General features: G+C 37.5%; 1 protein-coding gene across 4 annotated transcripts; it reads left to right on the forward strand.

The window, feature by feature from the left end:
• The first annotated feature begins 4 nt into the window (after positions 1-4).
• Positions 5-11,840, forward strand: IRAK4 (interleukin 1 receptor associated kinase 4). Of its 4 annotated transcripts, none has more exons than XM_086748302.1 (12): positions 5-32; positions 634-803; positions 1,894-2,039; positions 2,350-2,547; positions 3,358-3,518; positions 4,211-4,275; positions 4,574-4,688; positions 5,724-5,833; positions 8,417-8,600; positions 9,477-9,539; positions 10,050-10,208; positions 10,329-11,840. In XM_086748302.1, exons 2-12 carry the CDS (start codon positions 643-645, stop codon positions 10,359-10,361), a joined length of 1,395 nt encoding a protein of 464 aa, XP_086604428.1. In that variant the 5' UTR covers positions 5-32; positions 634-642; the 3' UTR covers positions 10,362-11,840. The 4 variants fall into 4 exon arrangements, with proteins under 4 accessions (XP_086604428.1, XP_086604418.1, XP_086604436.1 ...); XM_086748292.1 differs by lacking the exon at positions 5-32 and adding an exon at positions 100-162; XM_086748310.1 differs by lacking the exons at positions 5-32; positions 10,050-10,208 and adding an exon at positions 100-162.
• Positions 11,841-11,856: the final 16 nt, after the last annotated feature.

The following is an 11,856-nucleotide window of genomic DNA, read 5'->3' on the forward strand; positions in this document are numbered from 1 at the left end:
CTCCTTGGCGAGCCGCCGTCTCCGTGCCGGTCGTAAGAGGCTGAGTCCCGCCCTCTTAAAGGGGAAGTGATGCAGTGGGAAACGCCTGACGTGAAACAGGCGGGCCGGGGCGGGTCGGGTCGTGAGCGCCGCCGCCAGGAAGCGACGGGGGTCGCCAGGGAGGTGGGGGGGGGGGGGGGGGGGGGGGCGCTCCGCCGCCCGTTTTGGGCGGGGGAGGGGGCGTTCGCCTGCCGGCGAGAGCGGGAGCTGCGTCGCGAGGGCGGCCCCGGGCGGGGGGGGGGCGGGGCCGGGCCTCTCTGGGCGGCCGGGAGCCGGCTGGCGGAGCTGTGGGGAGGGGGCGGGGGGTGGCTGCGGTGTCGGGTCTGCCGCGTTACCGGCTTCGCGAATCGTACAATCACAGAACGGTTTGGGTTGGGTTGGAAGGGACCTTTAAAGGCCATCTAATCCAACCCCCCTGCAAGGAGCAGGGACATCTCCAACCAGATCCGGTTGCTCAGAGCCCGTGGCCTTGAAGGTTTCCAGGGATGGGGCATCCACCACCTCTCTGGGCAACCTGTGCCAGTGTAAAAAAAAATTCGTGCTTTTATCCAGTCTAAGAACCTCTTTGGTAACGGCACCGTTTGTGTTCCTCAGGAGCTGAAGATGAGCAAGCCGGTAACGACGTCGACGTACGTCCGCTGCATCAGCTACGGGCTCATGCGGCAGCTGGCAGATTTCATCGATCCGCAAGAAGGGTGGAAGAAATTAGCAGTAGATATAACCAACCCGTCCGGTGAAAGCAGATACAACCAAATGCATATCAGGTCCTATATAGAAGTCACATAACATTACCTTGTTTATTAACTGTCTGACATAAATACCGTTGTCAGTTGCATACTCTTGTCCAACAATTGTCCAGCAATTACTGTAACTTGTTGCAATTTGTGTGCCTGTGGGTACTTAACATCTTACAGTACCATTTCCTTAGGGAACTCAAGGTAATTGCTCCCAATTGTTCTGTAGTTCAGTTTTCAGACAAGCTATAGCCAAAGAAAATTGACTAAGGGAAATAGAACTAATTAGAGCCACAGGCATATGTATTTTTAGTGATACAGCATTGACTGTGTAACTGTCTGTACCCCAGAGACTGGGAAACATTGACTTCGTTGTGCCTCTTTGCACAAGAACAGCACAAGAGGCAACTAGACTGTAACTCCTAGTTCACTGTTCCCAAGAAAATGTTTGACAAATATGGGGTGCCCAAGGCCTAAAACTGGCAAGTTTAATTGAGAAGTAATGTCAGCAGCATTTTATTAACTCCATGTTGCTTGAAGGGCTTGTTGAATCATTAAGCTATTTCAAAGGTTATGAGATTTTAAATACCTCACGTATCATATTTGATTTATGGTCTTATCTAGTGATGTTAGCATTAACTCTTTGTTTGTCTTTCTAGGATAATAATAAATCAGTCAGAATAATAGATCTTAATTTTTGGTTAATGTCCGTCTTGAAATACTCACAATGAGGTGTGAATGCCAAATGGATGGAAGAACTTTTTTTTTTCCCTCCCCATTTGATCCGGCTCTCACTTGCCTTCTTGTCTCTCACTGGCATTCTCTCATCTGTTGGTCCCATGTGCCAATGTGTAATGGTTTCTGGGAAAAATGTTGAAGCCATCTATGCATATTTTTCCCTGAGTTTTTTCCTGTGTTTTCCCCCTGAGTTTAGATGTCTTTAGATTTTTTTAGCTGCATTTTCAGAAGATTTGCAAATCTTTGTACAGTTCAGTACATTCTGATCTTTTTTTATATATGTATTTTAAGTGTCTTTTTGTTTACATTTACTCTATCTCCCTTCTTCATAGTTCTCAAGGTCAGGGTTTTTTTTAATGTTGATTTTAATTTATCTTTTAAGGAGATTTGAGGCATTTGTACAAATGGGAAAGAGCCCCACCTGTGAATTGCTTTATGACTGGGGAACAACAAACTGCACTGTCGGTGATCTTGTGGATCTGCTGATTAGGAATCAATTTCTAGCACCCGCCAGCCTTTTACTTCCAGGTAACTGTTACTCTTTTGTATTTTGTACTGTGTGATGCTAAAGAACTTCACAGTAATTTGAAAATCAGAAAGGATTAGGTCAAAACAGCTAAAAGTGGACGTGTTATCCATTATTTGTAATAACAGTTTTATAGAAACTGTTCAGTGTGTTTCAATTTTAAGTAAGAGTCCTACTTTACACATGGTGCCAGAATATAACCTTCTCATGATGCTTACATGTCTCCTAATCTTACTGAATACTGGCATTAATGTTATTCGTTTTTTTCTGGTGCCTAATACAGTTAACACTTTTTCTAAATTCCATTTGCAGAAGCTGTAACGATGGCACAAGAAGTTACAATACCTCTTTCTTCACAGGAAACCTTGCCTATACATGAGAAACAACTGCCTATACAGGAAAAAGAAGTGGCATCTGTAAAGCCTGTTTTAGCTCAGAGTACTGAGAAGCAACATTCAGCTCCTTCCTACTTAAGTCAAGAAAATAGCAGTTCACTCTCTAGTAACACAGGTAGGCACTTAGATTGGTAGAATTAAGTACAATCTTTTTTTCTGGTCTGTCTTTGACCCCATGTGAAATAAATCATAGGAATGTGTTAGAGTAATGGCTGTATCCCCATCAGCATGCATCTGTAGGAAACGGCATCTTGCTTTTGCTCTTGTTCTGTGTGACTGTGAATTGGGTCTGGGTAACAAGACGTCTAAATATGAGTTGTGCCTTGCCACTAGCGCAGCTGCAACTGACTTTTACTTAAATTGCAATTTATTTTGTGCTACACATAATCCTGTTGCCCTTTTTAGATACAGATTTTGTAGACTGTTTAGCACCTTGTGTTTTAAAGCTGGATTTTATATATCAGAAATTACGAAGAGTGTTAGAAAAAGATGATTAAAGAAAGCATTATAGGAAAGCATGTGGTTGGTCTATTCCTTCGTGAAGTTCCACTTTTGGGTTGCTGCCAGAAACATGATGTGATTTTCAGATCTAACACAGCGTGGCGCAGTCTGTGATCTGCTTGTACATCTAACTTCTGTTATACCTGTATTATGAGTATTAACAAAAAAATACGATCAGGAGGCTGCTGCAGTGCTAGTTGTGAAGAAAATTATGTGTAGCTAATTATATTGTTTATCTGTGGGGTTTTTTTTTGGTTGGTTTTTTTTTTGTATTTTCATCGCAGTGCTGGAAGTAAGGCTCCACTATGTCAGGATTTGTATGGCAGCAAGTTTTTGGTTTAATAGAACTGAACAGAGAATGTGTTAAATGCTCTTAGTCTTGAGTGAAAACATAGTTGTGCTAAATGGCAAATATGTCTTTCAGATTTCCATAACTTTTCGTTTCATGACTTGGAAAGTGTTACAAATAATTTTGATGCACGACCAGAATCAGATGGAGGTAATAAACTGGGAGAAGGTGGCTTTGGTGTTGTGTTCAAAGGCTACATCAATGGCAGAAATGTGGCTGTCAAGAAGCTCATCGCTGTGAGTTGTCTTGGGCATTTTTCTTTTTAATGACTGTGTACTTTATAGTATAGACTTGTTTATCATTGGGAAGTGTTGAACAGTACACTTCAAAAGGTGTCATTGTATTAAACGTTAGTTGGGTTGAGAACCTTATCCTCTAGTCCCATGAGTGGTGTGAGTCAGCACGGTCACCAGAGATGAAGCCTTGCCCTTTCTGTAGCTCTCCTTTGAGTGGCTCAGGCAAGATGTGTGAGAGTGCTCCCCTGGTTCCTCTCCCTCCCCTGCATGCAAGGAGTGGCAGGAGGGAAGGGATGCTAGGAAGATTTTACTTTCAGAATCAGATGAATGATTCACAAGCTACGAATGATTCACAGACTAAAATTCTGTCTTCATAACCAATGGTTTGTGTGAATAACTCATTTTGTAATGTGTGAGTCCTATTAGTGGGTAACTGCAGTGAAATAAAATGGGTAGGTTGGGTGACTGTGCTGAAACTGGATCCATTTGTCTAATAATATTGTGTTCTGAGGAATTAAAAATCGTATTCTGATACTTTATTTTTGAGTTGAGTAAAAAAAATATTGTAAACAGTTAAGTTGTTATTACATATAACTAATCTAAAGAAAGGCTTACAGTTGTAATTTTTTTAATGAACAACTGTGCATTTTAATGTGGCCAGCCATATTAATGTCAAATACTTCCTTTTGTAGATGGTTGATGTTAGTATTCAAGACTTGAAACAGCAATTTGATCAAGAAATAAAAATGATGGCAAAGTGAGTACAGGGTTATGCGATGTCATTTTAGCCTTTTATGCAAATCTAAGTTGGTAGATAACGTGTTGGCTAGTGCGATCCCTTATTTTTGTCTTTCTAGCATGACTTAATGATTTTCATGTTAAGTGAGAACGTCTCATATACATGACTATATTTTGTATTTTTAAAGCACCACTGCAGAAATCTGGCTATGTGCAGTAGGGCTGGAAAAAGTGACTGGGGTCAAGCTCCCTCTGTATTTTCCTCAAATGCTGGGAGTCTTTCAAGGCATATGTACGTAGAATTTTTTTTGCTGTAGGTGTCAGCATGAGAATCTAGTAGAATTGCTTGGTTTCTCAAGTGACGGTGCTCAGCCATGTCTGGTGTATGAATACATGCCCAACGGTTCATTGCTTGACAGACTTGCTTGTCTGGTAAGTAAGATCTTTTCTAGCTGCCAGTTGTCTTACTTTGCTGAAGTATAGATATCTATGAAATATCTTTGAAACTTTGGACTGTAACGGCCAAACAATGTTTTACTACTTAGTTCTCTGTTCCGGGAGACAAATATGGGAACATGTATTTTTCCAATAACATTTTATACAAATGTTCTAGACATGTTAAAGTCAAAGCAGGTTGACAATACAATGTCATGTATCAATACCTGAAGTGGCACTGGAGCTTGGGCTTGGTATGCCTGCGTGGAGCCAAGCAGAGGGTGCTGCAGTATTCTTGGTTCTGACATTGGCATGTTCTCTGCTAGTTCTTCAGATTCTGCATTGTGAAATTGCCCTTTGTTCATTGCCCTTGTGATAGTGGCTATAACACAATGTTCGTAATCTGCATATCTCTTTCTGAAGTGCCTAAATATATTTTTTTAAATTAGTGTTTTGTGTAAACGCAATTTAATCAAATGACGTGTCTTCTAGCCTTGGCTTTTAATAAAGAATAAGTTGCTTTGATTTTGGTGGGGCAACTCTGAGTATGAAGGGCAAACAGTTGCTTGTTAGAGTGATACCAATAGTAAGCCAGACTTAACCTGGCAGATGAGTGTCCGTGTTAGTTTGTTGAAGGAGTTAAAAAGTCTGCTTTATACTAAGCAAATGCAGCTTCTGAGGTTGTGATGTGGAGAACATTTTAAACTGGTGCTACTTCAACCCCCTATGCCCCCAGACTTAAAAAATATTGTTTTGCCCTTTTTCTATTTTTTTTTTCATTTTTTGTAACGGGTGAATTAATCTAAGGCAAAATGCAGGGAAAAGAACTGAATGTGATAAATGCATGTGTTTCTGCCGAAGTAAATTAAGAAATGTGTGCTATTAGTCTTTTTAATTATTTACTTGAAAACTACAAAACATAGCAAGAAATTGGTTTTGGATTGTGGGGTTTTTGTATGTTTTGTTTTGTGTGAACATATATATGTATGAGATTTTCACCTTTCTCCTTGCCTTTCTCTTTACTTATTCAAGAATGGCACTCCCCCAATTTCTTGGAATACAAGGTGTAAAATTGTTCAAGGTACAGCAAATGGCATCAACTTTTTGCATGAAAATAATCATATTCACAGGGATATTAAAAGGTAAAAGCTGTTGACTGTAGCTGGCTGCATTTTCTCTTTTTCTGTTTTTTTTTTTCTTTTTTTTTCTTTCTTTTCTTCCCTCTATTAAAGTCATTTTAGGGAGAGCAAACTGAAAAAAAGCATTGCTTCAGTGAAGGACACAGTCTTTTCTGCAAGTGACATCCATCACCATAATCTTCTCTGTGCCCCAAGGACATGACCAGTACAGACTTCTAAAGATAATGATGAGGCTATTGTATTCTGTTACTACCAAATAGTTATTTGAGTGCTGTGAGGACACTCAGAAGTTCAGTTCTTTCACAACTGCTGCTAATGAAAAAGCTACTCTTAGAGACCATAATGACTTTTAAATGGGGAATTTTTCCAGATGAAAACCCACCTTTTTTTTTTTCTCTTAAACATTTCTTCAGAGTGTCTCCTTTGATTTACTGCTATTTATTTTGAAGACAGTAAAATTATTTCAGTCAGGTTTATGAAGTTCAGGGTTCTTCAAGGATAGCGTATATTCACTTGTTTGTTATACCGGAGTGTTTTCTAGGGATATCAGAGCTCAGAAAAGGTGGGGTTTTTGTTGTAGAGTTTGGGGGTGGGGGGTGGTGGTGTTCTGCTTTTTTTTTCCCCCTTCCATGCTAAAGTTTATAGTGTTGTCTTTTTTAAATACCAAAGCAGTCCAAATCTTTGAAGAAAAGCCCCAGATGCCTTATTCCTTCTGTGGGTTAAGAAGGAGCAACTGACTGATTGGGTGTCACGGATGAATGTTTCAATAGCTTTCTGGCTTCTGGCAATGCTGCTAAATGTAGGCCACTTTGGTTTTGTGACCTTCCAGCTTGTGAGAAACAAGTTTTTGCTTCAGCTGCCTCATAAAATGTGCTTGCTGCTTTGATAATTTATGTTTCTTCTTTCTTCCCTGCTTAAGCCTCTGGACAAGTGTAATGACTGGAAGGGATGCATTTTTTACCTTATGCTACTCTACCCTTCTAAGTGCTGTGAGTCGATCATATTACAGGGTTGGGTTTTATTATGTTTTTTCTTCTGTTTGGATTCCATTTTGCAACCTCTTGCACTTGCAGTGTGAATAGTTCAATAAATAGTGCTGTCACTTCCAGGTAAAACTTAAATGAAGAGAAGTCTAAGAATGTTTACTTCAGTCTTCATTTTGCTATGACGAGTGGAGACAATTCATAACCAGACAGGCACTAGAACAGCTTCCCTATAGGCTACAGAGGACATCACTGAATGAGTGTTCTCAGGGTTGTCCATAGTTTTTCGGCTTGGTTGTGTCCAGGAAATGGTTCTTTTATCTCTGGAAGCTTGACAGTTGCAGTAAAACTTCCCTCTGTTGTGCTTTTTGCGATGTATCAAAAAAGTGAGCACTCTTTGGGCTTGAGTCAGGTTGTTAAGAAGCTCAGATTTATGAAGTTGTGATCCTTTTCTTCCTTTTAGAAGTTGAGCTTAAAATACAAAACCAGTTGGTGGATAGTGCCTTGACAAGTGTTTGGCCTTTTGCAGTGGGAAATAAATAAATATTTAACACTATTTACAGCAGTTCTAATATCAAGTGATCTGTTGTAACCTACAGCTGTGTTAATATGGTTGAGAAGGTTTGGTGAACAACAAGGAAATAGAAAGGAAAAGAAAGAAAAGGAAAAGAAAGGAAATAGAAGTTTCTAGGAAGTGTTGAATGTTCTATCTGGCTATGTGGTTTTTTTTATGGTTCTGTTAAGGGAGTCAGAAAATTAGGAGGATTACAGAAAAGTTAAATCAAGTGATTTGAAAATGCTTCCAAGTGCTACAAGTTTAAAAAACAGTAGATTTATGCTGGAATTCATCCCAGCAAGTATTTTATGAAAGCATTAAGGCCTTCTAGATAAGCCTTGTTCTTCGAGGGTTTTTTAAGGGAAGTAAAAGCTGGAGATCAAGTGGAAACACAACATATATATTATTCCAGCATTAATACGTTTTCTGTTTCTCTTCCAAGAGAAGAATAAGAGTATTAGTATTAATTTGGCATGTGAGTTTGTAATGGTTGACATAGTTCTAGATAATAGGTATAAAAACCTGCTTTTGTTAGTTCTGAGTAGAGATTTAGACAGTTAAGAGTTGTAGTGTAATCCAGTACCAGTTGATCAGAGATAAGTATTCTTTATTTTCCTTCTTAAAGAAAGAATACTGAGATCCAAAACATGAGTGTAACATAATTGTTCTCTTACAAGAAATTTTTATATTTGTAGCATTTGGGGGTGGAGAGGGTGTTTGTTTTTTACCTTGTGTTTTTTTGCACCCCACTCCTTTTTTTTTCTTTCCTTAATGCATGCACAACAAAAAACATAGATGGATCCTGGCAGCCAGCTCTTGATTTATTTAGAGCAATTAATTTTGAAATCAAGCAATTGCAAACAAAATTAACTCTTATATTTTTTGTCATATGAGTGATTAATAAATATCTTGGATTCCAAGAAACAGTCAAAATAGCAGTTTGTGTTTGGTTACTAAAGAATTACTAGTTTGTTATAAAAACTAATTACCGTACTGCTTTGGAAAAGTCCCTTTTCTTTTTTGTTTTTCTTCTCCCCTCTCTCCCAGTGCAAATATCTTATTAACTGATACATATATGCCTAAAATTTCTGACTTTGGACTTGCAAGAGCATCTGTAACATTCACACAAACAATCATGACTGAAAGAATTGTTGGAACAGCAGCCTATATGGCACCTGAAGCTCTGCGAGGAGAGATAACACCTAAATCTGATATCTTCAGTTTTGGAGTAGTAAGTAGAATGTGGGAAGCAGTATATGCCTTTTTTTTTGGTAAATGATAAAAGCATACAAAATCAAGAATATCTGAAGTTAGATAATCCACTCTGATCTCTCATTTCTCCTTTTCCTAATGGATACGCTCTTAAGATAGTGTTTCTAAACTTTGATTGGTTTAAAATAATTTAAATATGTTGATTATAACATTGAATTTGCTAATAATTACAATAATTATGTTAAAACATAAATTTGCTTGTGAAAGGCTGGTGTAAAATAACATTCCAAGTTCTAGCTAAATGTAGTTTGAAGTAATATGTGGAACATCATTGTTTCTTTTTGCCTAGTATTGCATAAAAATGTAACTCAGGCTGGAAAAAAAAACCTAAAAAAAATGTTTCAAAATCAAGTGTGTCTTACTATTTTTAAGCACCAGAAAAGTATGCTCTCCATGTGGGATTTGCCTTAAAGCTGAGTACAAAAAAAGACATGAGCTTAATATTTGGAAGAATAGTGAATCCATTCTTAATAGATCCAAACCCTAATTGCTATTGACCACTTCCTTCATGGCATTTATTTTCATGGGGAGGTAGGCCAGGTACTGTCTCTGAATACCTTGAGAATCCTTCCATCTTGCTTTGAAGCAACACAGTGTAGGGTGAGAAGAACTTGTGTTGAAATTCATAAACCACACTGCTAATGACAGTTAATGAAAATAAAGGTAGGAACAAGAGCAACAACAATCAGTTATATAGAGAGCTATCTTTGGACAAATACAGATCCTGTGAGCATTTGTTTGAAAGATTGGGGGTCATGCTCCTTTTTGCAAATGGTGTCTATACTAAGGATTATTCTATGCTTCATTTTTTTTTCTGATTTTTTTTTTCTCCTAGGTCTTACTAGAAATAATAACAGGTCTTCCTCCAGTAGATGAAAACCGGGAGCCGCAGTTACTGGTATGTTCCTTTTGCTTTCTCCTCCCCTCAGCAGCCACTGAAAAGTGGTGACAGAAAGCAATAGTTTACAGAAAGAGGCTTTCTAAAGTTGACCAAAAAAAAAGAAATTATTCACATTTAAGTTTGCATATTTGTGGGTTATTAAGTAAACATAAATACTTCATGTTGATCATGCTGCTTCTCTGAAAAAAAAGAGACAATACTAAGAAACTGCGCCTTGAACTGGGAGAATGTTAAAGCTGTATGATGCAGATCAATGAAAATTGTGTTACAATTTTGTGTTAACTCAATTAGAAGTAATTTATAATGAAAATGTATAGTCCATTTATAGTATCGTAGGCTGTTTCTGCAGGTATTGATTAATAATTATGCTGCTGAACTGTTGTCATTGTTCTTTGTCTAGAAAGGTGGTTGAGAAAGGAACGAACACTCAAAAGCAAGTTTTCAAAGTGTTAGTGTGGAGTACAGTGTTACAATGTTATCTGCTCATTGCTTCAAACTCTCTTGTAGTTAAGTATCAAAGATGAAATTGAGGATGAGGAGGCAACAATTGAGGATTATGTTGATGAAAAGATGAGTGACTGGGATGCACCTTCAGTTCATAAAATGTATTCAATTGCTGATCAGTGTCTGAGGGAGAGAAAAAACAGAAGGCCAGACATTAAGATGGTATGTAGTCTTTCAGATTTAAGGCTTATTTTGAGAGAGAGCGCACATGCATGTGTGTGTGTTTGTGCGCATGCGTGGCTACAGGATGAGTTATTTGTATTTCTATCTGTTCTCTTTCAGGTCCAACAGCATCTACAAGAGATAAAAACTTGACATATGTTTCTTCCAGTACACAAATGTTTTTGAAATGGAGTAGACACCAGTAGCAAATATTTTATTAGTATTCACTGTGACATTATCAGCTTTTCTACTTTCCAGAACTTTCTGGTCTGCACATAAGCTGTGCTGTTGGCCTGTCATCGTGCTATTTTTGTTAACTGAGCAGCCTTTTCACATATTAGACACTGGGCTCTCAACATGAGAAAATGGTTTTTGTATTAACAAATTGCATTTCTGGTACATCTTCTCCACAGCTTTTTAAATGCATTTCCATATTAGAATCTATTTGATTATTTTGATTTCCAAGTATCAAGTATGTCCTCTGCAAAGGCATAGGACAGTAACAGGGTAGAATTTTTTTTTCTGCAAATTGCTTTGTTGATCAGGTGTTCTAGACCTTTTTCTATTGAAAAACAACATTTAATAGATACAAATGGCACTTACGTTGTCTTGTGAGGAAAATGCAATAGTAGTACCTGTTTAAAACAAACTTCATTTAGCATTTTAACTTGAGATATTAGTGTGAATGGACTCGTAGTGTTTGTGAATGCGACTATTTTTTAAGAAGTCTTCTCTGGATTAGTTTTATTGAAATAAATGCTGCAAGACATTTTCTAAGTATTTTTTTGTTTTCAAGGATTCGCAAGCAAAATAATTATCTTGCAGTGCAAATGCAAAAATACATATGGCTTTCTTCCAGTGAACTCTATGTGATGACAAACCATTTGATTTTTCTTCACGGGAAGTCTCTTAGCTACTTTGGATATTTTACATTTTAGGATAAGATTCCATATGGATTATAAATACAGATGGCATATTTTGTTAAAGGGGCCTGAATAATAATTCTAAGACTAATTCTGCATTTTCCTTACTCAAATAATGAAGGTCTTTGGAAAAATATATATTTGCATGTATATTAATAAATATTAAAATTCACTTTTTAAAAAGCAACATAGAAAGTAATAGATATATTGACAGATCAAAATAAAAATGGAATGAAAGTGACTAGTAATATTCCAGATACTTTGGACTAAGTAGGTAGGAAAATACTACCACTGTAAATGAAAGAAGTTATTTTTATATAAACCTTTTTTGCATATCATGAACTTTTTCTTGACAGCTTAGGGGTAGGAAAATAGTCTGTCTAAATTTGAAACTCTATGATTATCAGAGAAAAAGGATTGACAAATGATCTGCCTGCATTCACAGATATATATATAGAGAGAGAGAGATATATATCTCTCTCTGTAGAAAGCATGTGATTTCTAACACTTGTATTTATATAATTAGATCTGTGGCTATTAACTCATTCTGTATTGCCTTTTAAAACCGATAGTTTAATTTAGAAAAAGGTATCCACCTAAACAGCTTCTAGTTTTATTGAGCATAAATTGTAAAAAGCCGTTGAACAAAAACTCTGTATTATCATTGCAGATGATTATTTCTTCTATTAAACCTTTGAGCTTTGGAAACCATAGTCATTTTACAT

Source organism: Chlamydotis macqueenii, chromosome 1, assembly GCF_036417535.1.
Source record: "Chlamydotis macqueenii isolate bChlMac1 chromosome 1, bChlMac1.mat, whole genome shotgun sequence".
NCBI classification, from domain to species: Eukaryota; Metazoa; Chordata; class Aves; order Otidiformes; family Otididae; genus Chlamydotis; species Chlamydotis macqueenii.

Coding starts and splice junctions, on each gene's coding strand:
- IRAK4 (XM_086748302.1), top strand. CDS start 643: ATGAGCAAGCCGGTAACGACGTCGACGTACGTCCGCTGCATCAGCTAC. Junction 3,519..4,210: donor CTGTCAAGAAGCTCATCGCT/GTGAGTTGTCTT, acceptor TTCCTTTTGTAG/ATGGTTGATGTTAGTATTCA. Junction 8,601..9,476: donor ATATCTTCAGTTTTGGAGTA/GTAAGTAGAATG, acceptor TTTTTCTCCTAG/GTCTTACTAGAAATAATAAC.